General features: G+C 33.6%; 1 protein-coding gene across 1 annotated transcript in view; it reads left to right on the top strand.

The window, feature by feature from the left end:
- LOC149540926 (uncharacterized) overlaps positions 1–20,177 on the top strand; it is a 33,594-nt gene extending 13,417 nt beyond the window's left edge. Inside the window, exons 2-5 of the mRNA XM_089802753.1 lie at positions 17,293–17,828; positions 17,977–18,135; positions 18,853–19,376; positions 19,479–20,177. Of these exons, the coding sequence (XP_089658879.1) occupies positions 17,293–17,828; positions 17,977–18,135; positions 18,853–19,376; positions 19,479–20,177 (1,918 nt within the window). The remainder of the gene's footprint in view (positions 1–17,292; positions 17,829–17,976; positions 18,136–18,852; positions 19,377–19,478) is intronic.
- Positions 20,178–20,622: the final 445 nt, after the last annotated feature.

Raw genomic sequence — 20,622 nt, 5'->3', positions numbered from 1 at the left:
GAAATTGTATAGAACAACAATCATACTTTCCTCTGCATCAATTAAAAAAATAAAAAATAAATGATACTTATACATACAATGGGGCTCTCTGTGCGAATGAAAATCCCTGATGATCTAGGACACCGAATCTGTACAGGCTCATCGCCAGTAGCCACACCCTATATACAATAAATAATGTAATTAAATGAGATTACCACAAACATTTTACAAGAATGCATCAATATTTAATCAATTAGAAAACATCTAATTACCTTTCCTTTGTCAATGCATGCTGGCTCACCCCCCGCACTTTGTCCCCCCGGGGTAGGTGGTATCTGCAAGATAAAAGAAAGATTAGCAACCATATATGCTACAATATCAAATAGAAAAAAAGAAATGCGAACACAACATAATGTACCGTAGATGTCTCAAGGCCAAATGAAATGGCCGAGAGTGTAGCATCATCTATCTGTCTGAGCTCCTCCTCGATCATCAACTAAACATGAATGAAGATCACATACATATAAAAGTCAGTATGGCTTAAAAATTAAAATTACTCTATTATAAAAATTAACTTTAAATCACATATGTCATAACAAAAAAATGTATACACGTACCGACACCGAAGGAGTCCATGCCTCTACATTCCCCTCCTCTCTCGCATCAGGGTCTGTAGCCTCTGCACATGCGTCTGGTGTATCCTCGTCTAATACAAAATGATACTCAGGAAGATCACCTATGGAACCCAGGCAAATATTCTTGCATGTAATGCAAGTGTGAGGCACAAAAACGTGTGATGAGCTAGCCGATGATGAACTGGCACCAACATCATCAACACGAGGAGGCAAGACTGACCTAGCCTGAGATATCATTAGGCTACTCAGCCTATGAATGACTCTGATGGTCTGAGAGCTAGCCTCTGCCATAATATCTGGATGTTGCACTCGAGGAGGGGGGGAGATATCGGGGGGGGGACAAAAGTGCCAAGTTTCTTCCGCTGGGAAGAGGGTCTATCCTGAGGAGCTCCTAGTCCTAAGCCCATGTTGGGCTTCATGCTCCAATAGTTCACTTTAAGTTTCAACACAAATTCTGCATATAATTTTTTAAGGAAATAAAATGGTATGTCTAAATTGCCATGTGGAGGGATATCAAAGACCATCCACCAACGGTCCCAAAAAATTGCACGTATGGTGTCATTTGTGCACCATTTAATCGATAGTTTGGTTTTTTTTGGGTCAACTGGTATACCCGTTTTTGGGTTAGCAAAAAGGCTTTCCAAATCGTCTTTGGTTATGTTGAGGGCCGCGACCTCATCATAATCCAAACCATCATCAAACATCTGGTGCATTTCATCACGCCAACGAAGAGCGGCATTTTGTTGGTTTGTAAGAGTTTCAATGTTATCCACTATGGTGTTTAACGTGGATAACATAGGAGCCAGTGCAGGTACACTATTGTTCTATGCAAACCTCTCAACTCAGTGAGATTTTCATTTATCAAATCCTCGATTCGAGGAGGGTTTTGAGGAGGTAGAGGATCATTTGGTGGACGGTTTTGTGGGGATACTGGATCGTTTGGTGGTGGGTTGCGAGGAATATTATTCCCCTCCTCAGTGTCATCATTTTGATCAGCCATTCCTATTGAATTGCAAAACGTAATATATATTAAAAAAAAAATCTAAATTTTAACCATTTTTGTCAAAAAAACCCTAGATTCAACTAAAACAAACAAAATGTTGTTAAAATCTATTAAATTTAGGTTAAAAATGAGTCAGGGGGGGGGGGGGGAACATACCTGATATCTGATATCCAATTTGCTATCTGATATCCGATTTATTATTTGATATCCAATCCGACTGGCCCAAATTCGCGTGAAAATAAGGGCCCGCGGGTCTGTGATTTTGTGTTTAATCCATGCACAGGTATCGGATATCTGCTATTATATCGGATATCCGATATTATAATATATATAATATAACATATATATTACATTTTATATATTTTTATATTATATTTTATATTAATTATATTAATTTACTATATATTATAATATAAAATATTATTATTATACTATATTATTATAATTTATAATATATTATACTTTTTTATTATATATTATATTATAAGATATTACTTTTTATTATTATATTATATTATATATATATATTATATTACATTACTATATATTATAATATATGAAATATTATATTATATTATTATAATATAATATGTTATTATAATATTATTATTATAGTATAATATTATACGATTATAATATTATAATAATATTATTATTATATTATAGTATAATAATTATTATAATAATAATATTAAATAATATATCATACTATTATATGATTTTAATTATTAGTCGGATATTGGATTTAAAATCGGATATCCGATATCAAATTGGATATCCGATATGATATCGGATATCTGATAAGGCTCGGCTTAACCTTCCAGGTTTGGTTCCTGGATAGGTAAAAAAAAGTCAGAGCGGATTTTGAAGCGCTTTTAGGCGTCTTCAAACTCTTTTTTTTTCACATTGCCACTTTTTGGCACACCATGATCCTGCACATACCCTATTATATTTATATAAAAGTATTTTTCTAATTTTCTATTTTTTATAAAGTTAGTATCGATTTATTTGTTTATTTTTATGATTAGGTTTAGGATTAGGGTTAGAGTAAGAGTTAGGGTTAGGGTCAGGATTAGAATTAGGGTTAGGGTTAGGGTTAGTGTTAGAGTAAGAGTTAGGGTTAAGGTTGGAGTTAGAGTTTGGGTCAGAGTCAAAGTTAGGGTTAGGGTTAGAATTAGAGATTTAGTTAGCATTAGGGTTAGGATAATGATTAGAGTTAGAGTTAGGGTTAGAAATGTAAATCTCTTTAAATTAATCAAAGTTTAAATTTACGTAACATCATCATTATTGGATAGTATTTCTTTTATATATATATATATATATATATATATATATATATATATATAATAGGATCCCTTGCCGCCTTTCTCTACTTATACCTTCTAATCATCCTTCCCCCCCTCTATGTATAAGCCCCCTAATCACCCCCTCTCTCACTCTTGCCTACCTTATCTCACCATTATATCCCGCTCTCTACCCCAATCTATAAGATCTCTCTATTGAGAGCATGCTTTAGCTATTGAAAATGTAATATGAGTTCCCATCTCTCTCTCTCTCTCTCTCTCTCTCTCTCTCTCTCTCTCTCTCTCTCTCTCTCTCTCTCTCTCTCGATATGCCCCCCTCTCCCCCCTCCCTCCATTTAATCAAGTATCACTCTATCTTCTATCCATTATTAACATAATATGTGTCTTTTTACAATTAGACTATGGCTAGTACTATGGTTAGATTTTATGTTAACATCTTGGTCAAAGTTATAGTTATGATTTCAGTTTAGGTGGAGAATTCTATTATAATAAGAAGCATAACTATATTTCCTTTCATATATATTTTGTTATTGTAATTTCTTAGATTAAATCCCAAATAAAATGTATAAGAGAAAATTATATAGTTGAAAATTTTATCAAATAATTTTTTAATAAAATGAACATTTACCTACATAGTATTATTATATTATACAATAATTTATAATATAAGAAAATTCAAATGAAACTGTATAATAGCCTTTATTTTAGTGGTAGATCCTATCTATGGTTTGAGAAATAAAAATAACAACCTATGCAATATTAATCATTTAAAAGTAAAAATATTGAAGATATAAACAATTATATTTGATTTACGTTATCTTAAATATCGTTAATGAAATTAGAAACTTTTTGTTTATTGGAAAATGAAACTAACGTCTTATTATATTTAAATAAACTCTAAATTATTTAGAAATTAAAAAATAGAAATAATTATATGATAAAGTTTTAAAATCTATTACTCATACTTACACCTCAAATATTAGAAAAAATAAAAAATAAAAATTTATATGTTGAAAAAATATTGACCCTATCTTTAATTTCAATGGTGAATCTTATTTGTCATTATGGAAAGAATAAATAAAAATATAGTAAATTAAAAATGATAATTTCTATTTAAAACTTAAATAATATTAAATTTAAATTTAAATAATAAATTCAAAAGTATTATTAACAATTCAAAATGAAAGATAAACAACTATTTTTTAATTTTCTCCACCTAATAAGTGCAAGTTTCTAAATCAAATTTGATTTATTTAAACTTAGAAATTACTAAAAGAAAACTAAGGATGAAAAGTTTAATTGATTAATTTTTGAATAAATTATTTTGTTAATAGAAGAGATTTTGGTTTTAAATTTTGAAGTTTCAGAAAATTAATTTTTTAATTTGAAATGACTTTCTAGACTTATTATTTTAGCCCTAATTTTTTGGGCCTTTTAATTATCTCCTATTTTTTTGAGGTTTTATATCTGGTTGCCTCCTATTCTTTAGGGCTTATAATGTGGAGCCCATTATTATAGAATAGTAATCCTGGGGTCCCATGGGGGGGCTTGGGCTCTATATTTAAGGCATTGGAGGTCCCATGATAATATTTTGGGGGGGCTAAAGCTTAATTTTGAATCTTTTCCTATTAATTAAGAGTCATTACTTTTTAGTTGAGCGGATGCAAAAAAGGGGGGGGGGGGGGGGGGGGGGGGGGGTGGTGTCGCGGCTGGAAATAGCCCCTACTATTTAGGGAATAATTCTGCCACTTGGCAAGAACCTACCCTTCATTTTCCCTCCAAATTGAAATCATCTTACAAAAAATTCTAAAAACAACAATTTATATTTTTAATATTTCTTTCAATTTAAGAGCTAATTTTTTTAAGCAAATTTAAATGTCATGTGCATGAGACCGCTCCCCTTTAAATGTTCCTAAAAAGGCTCAGCGGCACCAGCTCTATTTTTAAGCAAGCGGGTGCCCATGAGACCCCAGCCTAAAAGACATTTCATATATAAAGACTTCCATTCTTTAACAACTCAAAATAAAAGATAAGCAAATGCGGTCTATCAAACATTGTGTACTAATGCGCCATCAAACAAAGCACATTGTAAAACTAAATTTCTGTTCATTGCTCCCAGATTATACTGACAAATATTATGAAATCTGATTGTACCTTGAATTTGACAAATGCATTTTTTGAAGATCGAACCTACTATTAAAACTTAAGTAAGGCAGCTTCAAACTGGAAACATCTGTATGCATTTTAATACGTCAGTATCATATTCTTTTGAAAAACAACCTAAGACAAAAATAAAACAAAATTTAAAGTTTGGGCATGCAGCGGCAGAGTCCTCTTTGGAGTTAATAAAATTGTATAAGAGATTTTGATGATAGAACTGCACCTATGTTATTCCATCTTATGGGGCATTAAGAATGAAATCCCTAAAATCCTGAATTCATAGAATTATAACAATGTCTTAACTATTCAAATATAGATGACAATGTCTATATTGAAATCTCCATGAGGCATAGAATGGCTGAACCAGAAGCCTCCCGTGTCGGTCTTATACATTTCATTCTGTAGCATCTTGGTCATAAAAGAAGAACAGATCCATGAGCTGTCTTTTAGTACGGCTGCCCTTGCCTCATCTAGCTGATCTACTTCCACCAACGAAATCAATCATCTGCACCTAAAATTATACAAAATTCCTCTTTCGAACGCTATATCTACAAAGAAAATCGAGATTTACTCACCTGCATTTCCATAAGAGAGGTGTTATCCGATCACTTTCCAAACTGGTGAATTCGCATCAGTCTCTATTACATTAAGCTTTGCTAATGACAGCAGAGGACAGATGATCAGACACATTCAATTAACAAAAGAGGATGAATGAAATCGGTGGGGAATTAGGATAATGCAAATCCAATAACAGAAAATCGTAATGAAAAAGAAGAAATAATGCGAGAGAAGGTAAGGCTGTTGTACCCACCATTAAAGAATCTACCACCTTATCTGAAATGAGAACAATACTAATTCAATGATAACTGAAATGTCAAGATATCATAACTGAACTAAATCACCTTGGAAAAAACATACATTTAAACCAGTTTTTGTCTGAATCAAAATATCTACAGACGACATTATTAATTGTTGTTATTGAATGATGAGGCACTCCTTAGGGCATATACGTTTCAAAGGCTACTTGATATTCAGCTATTATTCTCGACTTACTTTCGATTTGTAATTGTAGGAATTTGAATCAGTTCGTCAAAGCTAGGTATGAATTGTAAATTATCATTAATATTTTTAAAAAAAATCAATTGCAATTGATAAGTAGGAGATAATTTCTACAGCAAGTCAAATTGTGATATTGCTATCAGAATTTAACTGCGGGATTTTTGAGTCAAACTCATTGACCCATGTTTCTGATAAAAATAAAAGATCTAAGATTTACTAAAATCTGAAATAAGCACAAATACTTGGCAATGGAAAAAAACAGAAATAAACACTTAAGAGAGAAGCAACTTTTATTCATCAAACTGATTGCTACAAGGCTATGCAATGGCCTCTATATATAGAGAGCCCATGAGATGAGAAGATGATTCTAGAGGATAAGGTGATAAGGTTGTATGACCTAGTATCAAGGAGGACATTCATATCTTCTTAGGATAATGTTGTATGACCTAGTTATATGGAGGACATTCCTATCTTGTTACCAATTTAATAGGAAATGTGTGGCATACTTGCTGTTTGGTTATAACAGCATGACTGTTGACTATTTCTAACATCCTCCCTTAATTTCTACCACTAATGATAATGTATGAGAGAAATTACAATAAAAAATATAGATATGATAGGTCCCGACATTCAGCCTTGTTAGGTACCTATTTACAACAAAAGAAAGAGAGGGGAACATGACATGACTATCACCCCTGAATGTTCACCTCAATCATGCCGAGCATGCCTCGTAGTTTCAAAAATTTGGCCTCAAGCATACTCTTAGTAAATATATCTGCTGCTTGGTCTTCACTTGGACAAAAGAGAAGATTAACAAAATTTTCTTGAACAAGATCCCGAATATAGTGAACATCAATCTCAATGTGTTTTGTTTTAGCATGAAAAACAGGATTATTTGCAACTTGAATAGCACTTTGATTATCACAATACAAAGGAGTAGCTGAACTTTGTGCAAAACCAAGCTCAAATAAAAGGTTGCGAATCCAAACTACTTCCTTTCCAGCTTCTTTTGTTACTCTATATTCTGCTTCACATGAGGACAATGATGTAGTAGTTTGTTTTTTGTTGCTCCATGTAATTGGACCTGACCCAAGCTGAAAAATATAACCACCAGTAGATTTTCTATCATCTATGTCACCTCCCCAGTCTGAATCTGTGAAGCCGGTCAAAGAAATTGAAGACTTGTAACTATAATGAATGCCATAGTAAATGGTGCCACGAATGTATTGTAAAATTCTTTTGGTAGCCAACCAATGAGTTTCTTTTGGTTCCTGCATAAATCTAGATACCAAATTGACTGCAAAACAAATGTCTGGTCTAGACTGTGTTAGATAAACCAAGCTACCAACAAGCTGTCTATATAAAGTAGCATCCACCTTCTTGAAAATACATTCTTTAGTAAGCTTAATTCCAGATTGAAAAGGAGTAGGGGTTGGCTTACATTCAAGCATGTTAAATTTATCTAAAAGATCCAAAGCATATTTTTCTTAAGAGATAAATAATCCATCATGAAGTCTACTAATTTGCAAGCCAAGAAAATAATTCAGTTCACCCAAATCACTCATATGAAATGCTCCTTGAAGATCTGATTTGAAATAACTAATTAACCCAATATTTGGTCCAGCTATGAGTAAATCATCCACATAAACTGCAACAAGAATAATTTTATTTTGCACTCTCTTCACATAAAGATTTGGATCTGATTTGCATTTTTGAAACCCATGAAGCTGAAAATACCTATCAATCTTCTCATTCCATGCTCTTGGTGTTTGTTTAAGCCCATAAAGTGACTTCTTTAATCTACAAACAAGATTAGAATGTTGCTGATCTACAAAACCTGGTGGCTGATCCATATATATTTCTTCATATAAATCTCCATTTAAGAAAGCATTTTTTACATCCATTTGATGAATATGCCACCCAAGACTTGCAGCCAAAGAAAGAATAATTCTAACTGTATTCATTTTAATGACAGGAGCAAAAGTTTCTTCATAATCAACACCTTCTTTTTTATTAAATCCCTTAGCAACCAATCTAGCTTTAAATTTTTCTATAGCACCATCTGATTTAAATTTTTTTTTATAAACCCATTTGCAACCAATGACATTCTTACCTTTGGGAAGTTGCACAAATTTCCAAGTTTTATTTTTCACCAAAGCATCATATTTTTCTTCCATAGCTTGCTCCCATTCTTTCTTCCCTTTGGCTTCCTCATATGATCTTGGGTCATTTACTTGTAATACTTTGGCCATGAGAGCACTACCATTCCTCCCTTGAATCTTTGAGCCTTGCCTATATATTTCTTCAACACTCCTTGTCTTTTGGCTAGCTGAAAAGTTATCTTCTTCATCATTACTTCCTACAGAAAATGTCTGATTACAAACATTAGTTGGGTTGTTTTCATTAGTATTTTCATCATTTGTAGAAGTGCACAACTCATCCTCATCAATGTAGTCTCCATTTCCTCCTAAAATATCTGAAAAATGATAAGCATTTGTTGTTTTAGAGTGAGAAAGAGTGGCTATAAGTTGTGAATGCTCATCAAACTTCACATCTCTACTAACAAAGACCTTGTTTGTTGTCAAATCATATAACCTATAAGCCTTTGATTCTTCACTATAACCCATAAACAAACACTTATGACTCTTTGGTTCTAACTTTTCCCTTTGTGCATCAGAAATGTGTGCCCAAGCAATACACCCAAATACTTTAAAATATCCAATGTGAGGTTTCTTACCACTCCATGCTTCTTCTGGGGTGATATTTGTGAGGGCTTTGGTGGGGATTCTATTTATAATATGTGCAGCACAAGAAACAGCCAAACTCCAAAATTTATTATGCAAAATTTTTGATGCAGGAGCATCTTGCATGGAAAAATTGAAAAAAAAAAAAAAATTGTGGAGGAGAGAGAAAGTGACGAAAATTAAAGGAGAAATAATAAAAAAATAAAAAGAGGAAAAAAGGAGAAAAGAAAGAAAAAGATGATTTCTATTTTCGAAGTGCATAGGTGGCATAATAGAAAAAAAATAAAATAAATGGTTGTCATTCCATTTATCGAGGTGTGTGGGAAGAATTCTAGAAAGTTATGAATATTGTAGAAAGTTTTGGAAGCTGTAGAAGGTTGTGGAAGATGTAGAAGGTTGTGGAAGTTGCAGAAGGTTGTGGAGGAATTCTAGAAGGTTGTGGATAAGTCATGCATGGGGTGGTAAGTGCCTATTTAAGCAAGGCATATGAGCATTTCTAAATCAAGCTCAAGGAGTAGCTCAAGAAGTGGAAGCTCAAGAGGAAAGCTTGGAGAAGCTCAAGGGGAAGCTTGAGGAGTAGAAGCTTGAGAAGGAGAAGCTTGAGAAGGAGAAGTTTGAGAAGTAGAAGCTCGAGGAGTAGAAGCTTGAGAAGGAGAAGCTTTGGAAGGAAAGCTTGGAAAGGTAAAAGTTGTGGAAAATGTGAAGGTGTAGTGCCTGCCCCTAAGTCGCATTTCTGTCATCCTTGCCAAACTCTTTTAGGCCAATTTATGTTTGATGATTAGTATTATTATTTTAGAGATTATCAGATGTTGTTTTACACTCAATTTATTATATGATGAGATTACTTGGTACTCTATATTTCATGCATGTATGATGATTATTCAATGGTTTCAATTCTCGATGATGATTAGTTAGATGGTTTATTATTCCATGTGCTTCTTATGGATACTTACCCCATACTGAATGTGTATGGTGTGCATGTTTGTTTTATTTATGTATGGTGTTTCTGATGTGGTTAAGGAAGGGAGTCGTAGTCACCTGCTAGTCGGGATCTACACAATGCACCACTTCCTACCATTGTCTGTTTAGCTTAGAATATTGTGTTTGTACATGCGTGGATTTTATGCAGGTTGCAGGTACCGAGTATCGACTTCCCTGAATTGCCAGGATGAGCGTACCCTATCGCATTGTCTCAATGGTAAGAGAGGGGAGAAACTCTTGAGTCCAATTCTTAAACCCTTTAGCCAATTGTCCTAATTGATAATTAAGACAAGTATCTGAGTTAAGTACCCTCCGAATGCATCAAATGATGTAATTTCGGGTTTATAACCCTTTTTGTTTTGATTTAGTATGTGTTTTTCTATGTTGAGTTTTCGTATGTTGTTATATGAGTCCTTGATGTGTTTTCTATTAATTAAAGTCTAATTAAAAAGATTAATTAAAGATTTAATTTAATGGAGAATTAATATGATATCTTTAATATTTAATTAATTAAGAAATTAATTAAATAAAAGAATTAAATTTAAAGGTTAAAGTTCAAAGATAAATTTAGAATAGGATAATATTTATTTAATTTAATAATAATATATTTGGAATTCATTTTTAAATAAATGTTAAATATTATTGTTATTTAAATTAATTAAATATGTTATCAATTAAGTTCTAAAATAAATTAAAAGTTGAAAAATATTAAATTATTAAGAATTCTAGATCGCATGATCTAAGCATGAGATTAAATATGAGAATTAAATTAAAAGATTAAATTATAGAAATTAATAATGTTATTTTTAATTTCTTAAAAGTGCACATAAGATTAAAGTAATAAATTAATTTAAAATAGAAGTCAAGTAGAATATTAAATAAAGTTATTTAATAAATCAACTTAATGTGCATGAAAGTTGAATGCAAAATAAAAGAAAAGATAATAAAGGTTAATTTGGAGTTAACTCAGTTGTGCAAAGAGTCTTCTCGGTGAACGCACAATTAGTGCCCCGATTTGAGGAAAAAATTGCTTATCACAACTTTGGGGGGGTTCATTCTTGGGGAGAGGATTTGGGACACGAATTTGGACAGGAATTTTTGGGAGACTACTTTTGGAAGCGAATTTCAGAAGGCTGATACCAAGAAAGTTTTCTAGAGGAAGGTTATTGAGAGAAGCAAATTCTCTTACAGTTCCTGGAGATTGCATAATAGCATCAGGATCAGGTAGGGTCTTGTGTTTTTGATTATCGATTTATTACGCAATTATCCTTTCCTGTCTTCTTCGTGTCTGGGGTTTGTAAATCTGAATTCTCTGTGATGAATGTTTTAAACATTGCAATATTGGAATTTATTAGATGCTTGTTTATAAACTTCTGTATACATGAGATTTAAATGGGAAAGGGTTGAATCTAATACGAAATTCTAGATTAGAAGTTCGGATGGTTGATTATATTTCTATACCATTATATAAAAAAGAGGCAATTCTTTAATATATTTATATATTAATATATTAAAGAGGAATTGAGTTAGTATATTTATAAATTTATATATATTTATTTATATATATATTTATATTTAAGCGAAATTAAATCTCAATTAAAAAAAAAAGAAATTGTTTAAAACAAATTTTTTGTTTTTAAAATTAAATTATATAAAACTAAAAATATAAATTTAGTGGGGGGGAGGGATTTACCCCGTGCCCACCCCCATGGTCGGCCTAGCCGACAGTACCTGCGTCGCAGGTACTGCGACCGCAGGCCCTGCGTCCGCAGGACTGCGACAGGCCGTCGGCTGGAATAGCTGACGGTTTATACTTGCACTTTTTGTTTTATAAATATATATATTTTTTAATTCATTTTTTTAAAAAAATTATATTATTATTTACAATAACAATGTTTATTATTATTTAAAATTTTTAATTAATAAAATTATAATATATTTTAATTAATAATTGTTTTATCTTTATTAATATTTAATAAATAAATATTAAATGCATTTAACATAGTTTGTAAATATTAATTTATTAATAATTTTGGTTTAATATTAATAAATTAACAATTAATGAATAGATTAAGATAAGTAAGTAGAATAAGCAATTATTGATTAATTTAATTAAAATTAGTTTAATTAAAGTTAATTAATAATGAATATTATTTGACTAAATTATAGATTTGGATTATTGATTTAATGGAAGTTATTATAGAAATGGGTTAATCGTAAGGGGTAGTTATGAAAACTTAGTTACTTGAATTCGACATTAAACTGAAACATAAACCTTACCTTAACTCAATAATATACTTTCAAATCCAATCTCTGAGACTTTGATGTTTTCTATGTGTTCTCTGTGTTTTGGAGTTGGTTTAGCGTTGACCAGTTTAGGTTGTTACCAGAGGCTCGGGGTTGTGAATATGATGTCATGATGATTTGGTCTTGATCTTTCTTAACCCGACCATGGTAATGTGATGAAGTGCTCTATGACATGATTGTGTTTACCATTTGTTATTGCTTTCCAGTTTCCTTATGTGAAGCTGAGATGTATGTAATTGAGATACCTGACTTAACCATTTTCGAGTCTCGATCAGTTATATTGATAACCATTTTTGAGTCTCGATCAGTTATACTTGGATTGCTTTTCGGTCGCTTGAGAGGACTGAAGTGTTCGTTATGTTCTTGATGATGTCATGTTTTGACTTGACCATTTTGGAGTCTTTGATCAGTATTGTAATTTACTATTGGGATACTTTCTAGTTGCTCATTGGAGAACCATTGAATTTTGTGATTTATCATTGATGCCTTCAGTTGCTGATAGAGAACTGTCGTGATCATATGATTATTATTGGATGCTTATCTGTTGCTCATGAAGAACTGATGTAATTTTGTGGCTTATCTTTTATGATGTTTTTCAGTTGCTTGTATAGGACTGAGGTTATTTTATTATGATTCTTTGATTTATGATTTCATGAGCCTAGGGTAGGTTATCTATGTGTAGTGTCGGGAAGTGGCTTGCAATGGGGATCGGGGCCCTAAGAGGCTGCCTGGAGTAACCCATTGTAAGTTGTTTTAATAAGTGAAAACATTTACACTAAATAAGGGAAAATGAACCTAATAAGATAATTGTATGTTCTCTCCCATGCCTTGAGTGCTAGTATAGACTAGGATGGGGTAGAGAGAATGCTTGGTTACGACCTTGCATTCCATAGTATGCCTCGTCAGTACGAGAGGATACTAGTGGCCACAGGGATCAGTAGGGACTCGGGATTCCTAAGGGATTGCTCGAGTAACTTTTACATGACTTTTGCGATGACACTTTTCTGCTTGCATATTAGGTTTCCTACGTGTCTAGTGGTACCTCTGAGATTTAGATGTCGATCTTTTTAGGAACCCTTGAGTTAGCATACTTATAGGATTTCCTGGACTTAGAGATTATTTATGATTATAGGTTTTGTTATCCTATTTGGGACTTGAGACTATCTCCTCAGCGCGGTGGGAGTGGACCATTTAGGTTCCATGCGGTCGGGTGGTAGTGCTTTTACTCTTACCATTGAGATCCGTTCCGTGGTCACCGTGGCTGGAGTTTTCATGATTGGCATTTACCTTCACTATGTTCTTGGATTATTATGATGGATGGTTAGATTTTATGATAGATGTTTTATCATTATGGATGTATGGATGTATCATGTATGGGGAATAGTTTCATATGTTTTTACTATACTTTGTATCGTGGATTTGAGGATGTTGTATCTTTATCTTTACATATGTATATTCTTTTAAGCCTTTCATACCCTGTGACATGTACAGTGGATGATTGAGTATTCCGAATTAATTTGCCGAGAGGCATTCGAAACAAATGTATATTATGGACATGGGACTTTCTGATTATTCTTTCATTTGTATGTGATAGTTGTTAGACTTAGAATTAATTAAATTTAAACGTGACTCAACGTCTTGGGATCTTTAAGAAATGTAACTTACAATGTATGTTGTCGATTATTACATGTTATTGCTTCTGCTACTATGTGTTTGATGTGTATGTTATACTTTCTTACTAAAAAAATAAAAATAAAAATAAAAAATGTTTAGCAAACTTAGTGAAACTTTAGGTTAATTCTTTTGGATCCCTTGGCGGGGCGTTACAGAAGGCTTCAAGGTGTGAAAGAGAAGGAGGAAGTGAAGAGTGAGTTTTCCTGAGTCTGTGAACAGAGCGCCGAATGTGAGGTAGTTTACAGCAGGATTGTGATGGACTTGTGAGTGTGTAGACAGAGCGCCGAATGTGAGGCATTTACACTTGGATCTTGGATAGAGTTTGTGAGAAGAGCTAGTGACTGTGGTTTAGAAACAAGGAGGTTGCTTGGTGGCTTGCGAGCACAAGTTGAGATCTCAGAGGTTTCTACCAGAGTGTGGATCTGGACTAGCTTAGGCTTGGATTGGATCTTGAGAGATCTTGAAGAAATGTTATTGTAATTTCTATTGGATTTTCAAGTATAATAAAATTGTCTTCAAATTGTTGCATTCTTGGTTGTGATTTGGTAAGGGTGGTGTGGCCCTTTGTCAGTGGTATCAAAGCGTATCTTCATCAGTGGTATCAGAGCATATCTACATTAGTGGTATCAGAGCTGTACCTACATTACTTTTAAAATGCAACATACAACGAGCCATTTCTAAAACAGTTCTATTCATTCGTTCAGCCACCCCATTTTGTTGAGGAGTATAAGGAACTGTTCTTTGCACCTTAATACCATAATTTTCACAAAATGACTCAAAAGCATAATTGCAATATTCACCCCCATTATCTGTCCTCAAACATTTAATTGTTTTGCCACTTTGATTTTCAACTAATGCCTTAAACTTTTGAAATACTTCAAACACTTCTTTTTTCCTTTCAAGAAAATAAACCCATACTCTCCTGCTATAATCATCAATAAAAGTGAGAAGGTACCTAGCATCTGAAAGTGAAGGATATCCTGGTTCACATAAATCACTATGAATAAGTTGCAATGGATGATTAGCTCTCCATGCTTTACCTGAATCAAAAGGATCTCGATGATGTTTCCCTAATACACAACCTTCACACAGACCTTCAGAAGCTGAAATTTTTGTTAATCCTCTAACCATATCCATTCTAACCATATCTTGTAATTTTTTATAATTTAAATGTCCAAGTCTAGCATGCCAAAGTTGTGACATATAATCAGTTTGAGCAATAAAAGCATGAGAAAGTGTATATTTATCATCAAGAAACCCCACAAATTTAAATAGATTCTCTTCATGATCAACTCTACCAATAGCAATTATATTGCTTGGGTCTTTTCTATCTCTAACAATAACTTGATCAGCATTGACAACAAACTCATATCCAGCTTGAACTATTTTGTATACTGAAATAAGATTCACCCCCAATCCTTTAACCAATAAAACATTTTTCAAAGACCCATGTGTTACATTAACAGTTCCTGTTCCTAAAACTGGAAGTTTCATTTTATTGCCAATAGAAATTTTTTGATCTGAATTCTTTCCTTCATAAAAATCAATAAACAAAGATCTATCCCCAGTCATGTGAGATGATGCCCCCGAATCTAAAATCCATTCTTTATTAGAATCTGAAGCAAAGTATCCCCCTTTAATACTAGATTTACTTTTGGGTGTAGCAATTACCTCCTCATTTGATTTCTCTTGCCTTTTTAAAGAGATAGCTACGAAACTATGATTATCCTTCTTTTCATCCTTAAACCTTTCTTGCTTGGGCTTATATTGCTGCCTTTCATTGTCCCTCTTCTTTAAACAAAACTTCTCCATGTGATTCTCACCTCCACAATACTTGCAAATAAAAGGCTTTCTTCCAGCTTGCTTTTCTGCACCATCATTTCTAGAAAAATGATTAGAACTTTCATGATTTCAAAATTTATTATTTCCTTTCCAATTCTTTTTTCCATCATTTCTAAAAAATTTACTTTTGGCTGTATATGCATGATTCTTCTTAATATGCCCTTCTTTAATAAGCTGAACTTCTTCATCTAAAACAGATTTGCAAAATTGATCAAAATTTTGCTAGGGGGTATTGGGATTTAGTTGAAGAACCCTTTTCCTTGATTCCTTAAAAACTTTATATGGCTGGGGAAGCTTACTTTCAACCATTGCAATCAACTGAAAATCCTTTTTTGCATATTCAGCACCTATTTTTTTTAGCTGAGTATTTAAAAAAATAACTTCATTGAAGTAATCAGACATTTTTTCAAAATAAGATGGATCTAAATTCATCAATTTTTCTTTTATACTAAACGTGCTAGCCATGTCTACATCTTTATAATCTTTTTCTAAAGTCTCCCACAGCTCTATTGGGTTATCAATATCAACAAATCTTCTATTTAGATTGGGGCTCAAAGCTTTACCAATAATACCTCTAGCTTGCTCCAACTTACATTTCCACAACTCCTTTTCTTCATCAATTTGTTGAGGTTCCCCAATTTCTTTATTTACTATCCTCCATAAAACCTTCTCTCTTAGAGCATTCTTGACTGCAATCTTCCAATCTGCAAAACCACTTCCATCAAAGATAGGCAAAACTTCATTTGAAGAACCTATGTTAGCAAAAAAATCAGCCTTCAAACAAATCTAACAATATTCCAGCAGCATAACAGCCCTGCAACCAAATATCACTCCAAAAAAAATCAGCCCTGCAAACAACCATTTCCAGCAATATATTCCTTTAACAAAAGCCTCTAGCAATATTTCTAGCTGAACTTCTAAATAAATCTCCAGCTGAACTTGGCTAAACCAAGCTCTGATACTATGATAAAAATAAGAGATCTAAGATTTACTAAAATTTGAAATAAGCACAAATACTTGGCAATGGAAAAAATAGAAATAAACACTTAAGAGAGAAGCAACTTTTATTCATCAAACTGATTGCTACAAGGCTATGCAATGACCTCTATATATAGAGAGCCCATGAGATGAGAAGATGATTCTAGAGGATAAGGCGATAAGGTTGTATGACCTAGTATCAAGGAGGACATTCATATCTTCTTAGGATAATGTTGTATGACCTAGTTATATGGAGGACATTCCTATCTTGTTACCAATTTAATAGGAAATGTGTGGCATACTTGCTGTTTGGTTATAACAGCATGACTGTTGACTATTTCTAACAGTTTCATGAGTAGTGATTCAACATGAATCCATCTCTCATGAGAATAAATGGAACACTTAGTACTCATTGGATCTAGGTGATGCTCAATTGCAACTGTTAGAGCATTGAAGAGTTTCTTTTTTCTTTACACGCATATTCTGTAAGCATTTTCTTCAAGCATATTCTCGTGCTGGAATTTGCTGCTGCCATTGTATATGCCTCTCAGCATAATAAATTATTATTAAAATAAAAATAGAACTGTTTTGTAGTTTTTTAGTAATTAATAAATTATAACAATTAGTCATTCGGTGGGCTGTCTAGCCATTTCGTTCATTCATTTCTTGAGCGCAATGTCTGAGTCCGCCGGCCATCTCTTCCGTGGGATGAACAGCCGGCTGTACCAAGCCGCTGATCAGGGAAACGTGAGTGATCTTGATTACATCACTGATGGGGGAAAGCTCAATATCCTTCAAGAGTTTACCGGGCTAGGGAATACTGTACTTCACATAGCACTTTCCCGCGGTAATCTTCAATTTATTGAAAGGTTGCTACAAGTGGCGAACATAGAATCAGTAGAGGGGCGTGAATTTCTTAGGGTGAAGAATTCACATGGGAATACTGCACTACACGTGGCAGCCCTGTATGGCCATCACGAATTGGTGGAGAAGTTTGTTGGAGCAATGAAAGGAGATGTGGAGGCCGGTGATAGCTTTGTGAGTATCCAAAATAGTGAAGGAAACACTGCTCTCCACGAAGCTGCAAAGGAGGGAAATCGTAAGATTGTGCTGTTACTGGTGAATCGTAATGCTAGTCTGACCAGCATATTGAATCATAAGGGTGAATCGGCTCTGTTTATAGCTTCCGAGAGAGGCAGCGTCTATACAGCCACGAAAATGCACTTTCTTACGAAGGAGAGGACTTAGAATTTGTTTTTGAAAAGTTAGAAAAAACAATGTAAAGGGAGTGCATTTTCGTGGCTGTATAGTCACGGGCTCCGAGAGAGGTCATGTAGACACTGTTGAGATACTCTTGAGTCCCGTCACCAATATGGATGAGGATGAGGATGATCTGACCAGCGTATCAAATAGTGAGAGTAAAGACAAGTCTACACCTCTTCATACTGCGGTGCTCCAAGGACACGCAGGTAATTATGGCGTTTGCACCAAATAAGGAGATTAAACTGCTCTTTAGTACTCACCTTCCATTTCTGTCAATGTTTACATATACTTAAAAGATAAAAGTGCTTGTCTCATTTTTCTTTCAAATTCCTGTAAAAATTCCTGTAACTGGATGAGAAATTTCTATTGAATCTTATTTAATTTGAGATTGATTTTAAAATTGAGTTCGTATCAGGAAAGGCTTCAAGATTGAAAATTTTTGGATTTTCATTTAATTGGCCCAATGTTCTATTGAGTTGTATATATATTCACATCTGATTTAGTCTACTCTTATTGTCATACATAGATGTTTTTGACTGTTGGTCAACTTTTTTTTTGAGCTTCATGTAATATCTCTTGTTGAAATACTATTAGTACATTCGACAGTGCACGGTGACAGTCCTTTTCGAAGACATGTATTTTGTTCTACATGATGGTCAAACATGAACCTCTTTCATATTTATTTAATGATAACTTCATTGTGTTTTGTAAATTGTTGATGTGATATAGTTGTTGAGAGTCCATGTAATAGTCTTTACATTAGTATTTCATTCCTTAGTATAAGAGATAAATTCTTATGAACCACTATTCATGAAAACTAAATCAATAAATTTGACTCAATTACTACACAGTTTAATTCTGATAATAATATGATAATTTAACTTACCAGAAGAAAATATCTCCTAATGCTTTAAATTGTTCAGGTGTCGTTAAGAAACTTCTAAAACACAGTCCTAAACTGGCCAAACAAACCAACGGATGCGGAAGAACAGCGATGCACATGCTTGCATTATCTTTCCCAGTTATTTTCCCAGTTACTGGCTTTATGGGGGATACTGATTGGGTCAGAGGTGGTGACTTCACTGAGATCGCCAGATTGCTTCTGGAAGAAGACAACTCTCAGTGTTACAAAGTGTGCCAAAGAAAACAGACCCCACTTCACATGGCAGCGGAGGGAGGAAAGTATCTTCTTGTGGATATTCTGCTGAGATATGGCAGAGACTGCATAGAAGCTGTCGATGACGAAGGCAGGAAACCCCTCCATCTAGCCGTCATGAATGCACTCAACTATATCACATCATTTCATAAAGTTGAATTCTACGTATTCAAAAATATGTTGCTCTCCTTAATGTCAAGGGAGTCTCTCAATCATCGCGACAATTTAGGACGAACTCCCTTACACATAGCGGTTAAGAATACTGAGAAAGACCCATTACTTTACGAGGGCGTAAGTAAAGTGGATCAAATGACTTTATCATCTTAAATCTGGCTTAAATATTAACATGTAAACTTATATTATTTTTTCTAAGCATTCTCAATAATCATACAGATCAAAACTGTGCTTCGCATGAATGGTGCGTTGGTGAGTGCAGAGATTTTGGAAGATACGAGAGGGAAGGAGCCATCAACTGATAAATTGGTGATAAAAGCCAGAGATATATCCATAAATGCAGTGTTGATAGCGACTGTGTCGTTTGCAGCAGCCTTCACATTACCAGGAGGACTTGACTCGCAACAAAAAGCTCTTCTCATTAATAACTTTTTCTTCAAAATGTTTGTGATATGTGACGCATTCTCGTTTTGTAGTTCAATGGCATCAGCTATTCTTGTCCAGTATGCATGTGCGGGTGAGAAGGAAGATCTATTCCTGTCTATGTACAGTGTAAACTTATTGTGGGCAGCACTGTTGTCACTAGTTGCAGCATTTGGAGCAGCGCTGCAGCTGGTCATCTCACCATATTCATTGTTAGTGAGCACAGTATGGACCCTTGTGCTCTTTGTTCCCCTTACCATTAATGTCGCTCGTGGTAATTCAAAACTCTTTATTTTCCAGCGAGAGAGGTTCAAATTGATTATGGCATTAGGACTCCCATTGATAATCATTGGCTCGATAGGATATGTAATATGGGATGTATTAGATGCACTCTTGTGCGGTGGTCTAATGTACGTCGTGCCCCGTGGGATTAAAGCACTCCCCATAATACTCCAGGGAGCAAGGAGAAGCACTAGGGAAATGAAGAGAAATTAAAGCTACATTTGTGACATTTTGTGTTCTCTAAGTTTAGTTCCTAATGTGAATAATTTGTTCCGTTATTAGTCTTATATATTGAGTTGTAAGTTTATTTTGCAAGCATTTCTAATGTCAATGGTTTGTTCCATTAAAGCACACTCCATGACAGTCCAGCCTATGAAGTATAAGTCTAATATGAATGCTCTATTTTTCGGTATTATCCTTATATATTGAGTCTACATTGGTTTGGCATCCTTCTTTCTTCAATTTTAGCTAGCAAAATATTTAATGTGAATTTATTTGATAAATTTTTTTTGGTACAGGCTAAATTTCAACAAAAAAATACCAAAGACAAAAAAAAAGTCAAACCTTTTTTTTTTTTTTCAAAATTTACGAAAACTTAGTGATATTTTTTCAAAAAATTTATTGTTTTTGACTACAAACTATGGAGATCATGAAAAAC

The sequence above is a fragment of the Cupressus sempervirens genome, chromosome 9 (genome assembly GCF_028749045.1).
Source record: "Cupressus sempervirens isolate cs-2001-9-10 chromosome 9, ASM2874904v1, whole genome shotgun sequence".
NCBI lineage: Eukaryota > Viridiplantae > Streptophyta > Pinopsida > Cupressales > Cupressaceae > Cupressus > Cupressus sempervirens.
Note: the sequence above shows the minus strand (reverse complement) of the source record. Positions and strands in the feature narration are given on the sequence as shown.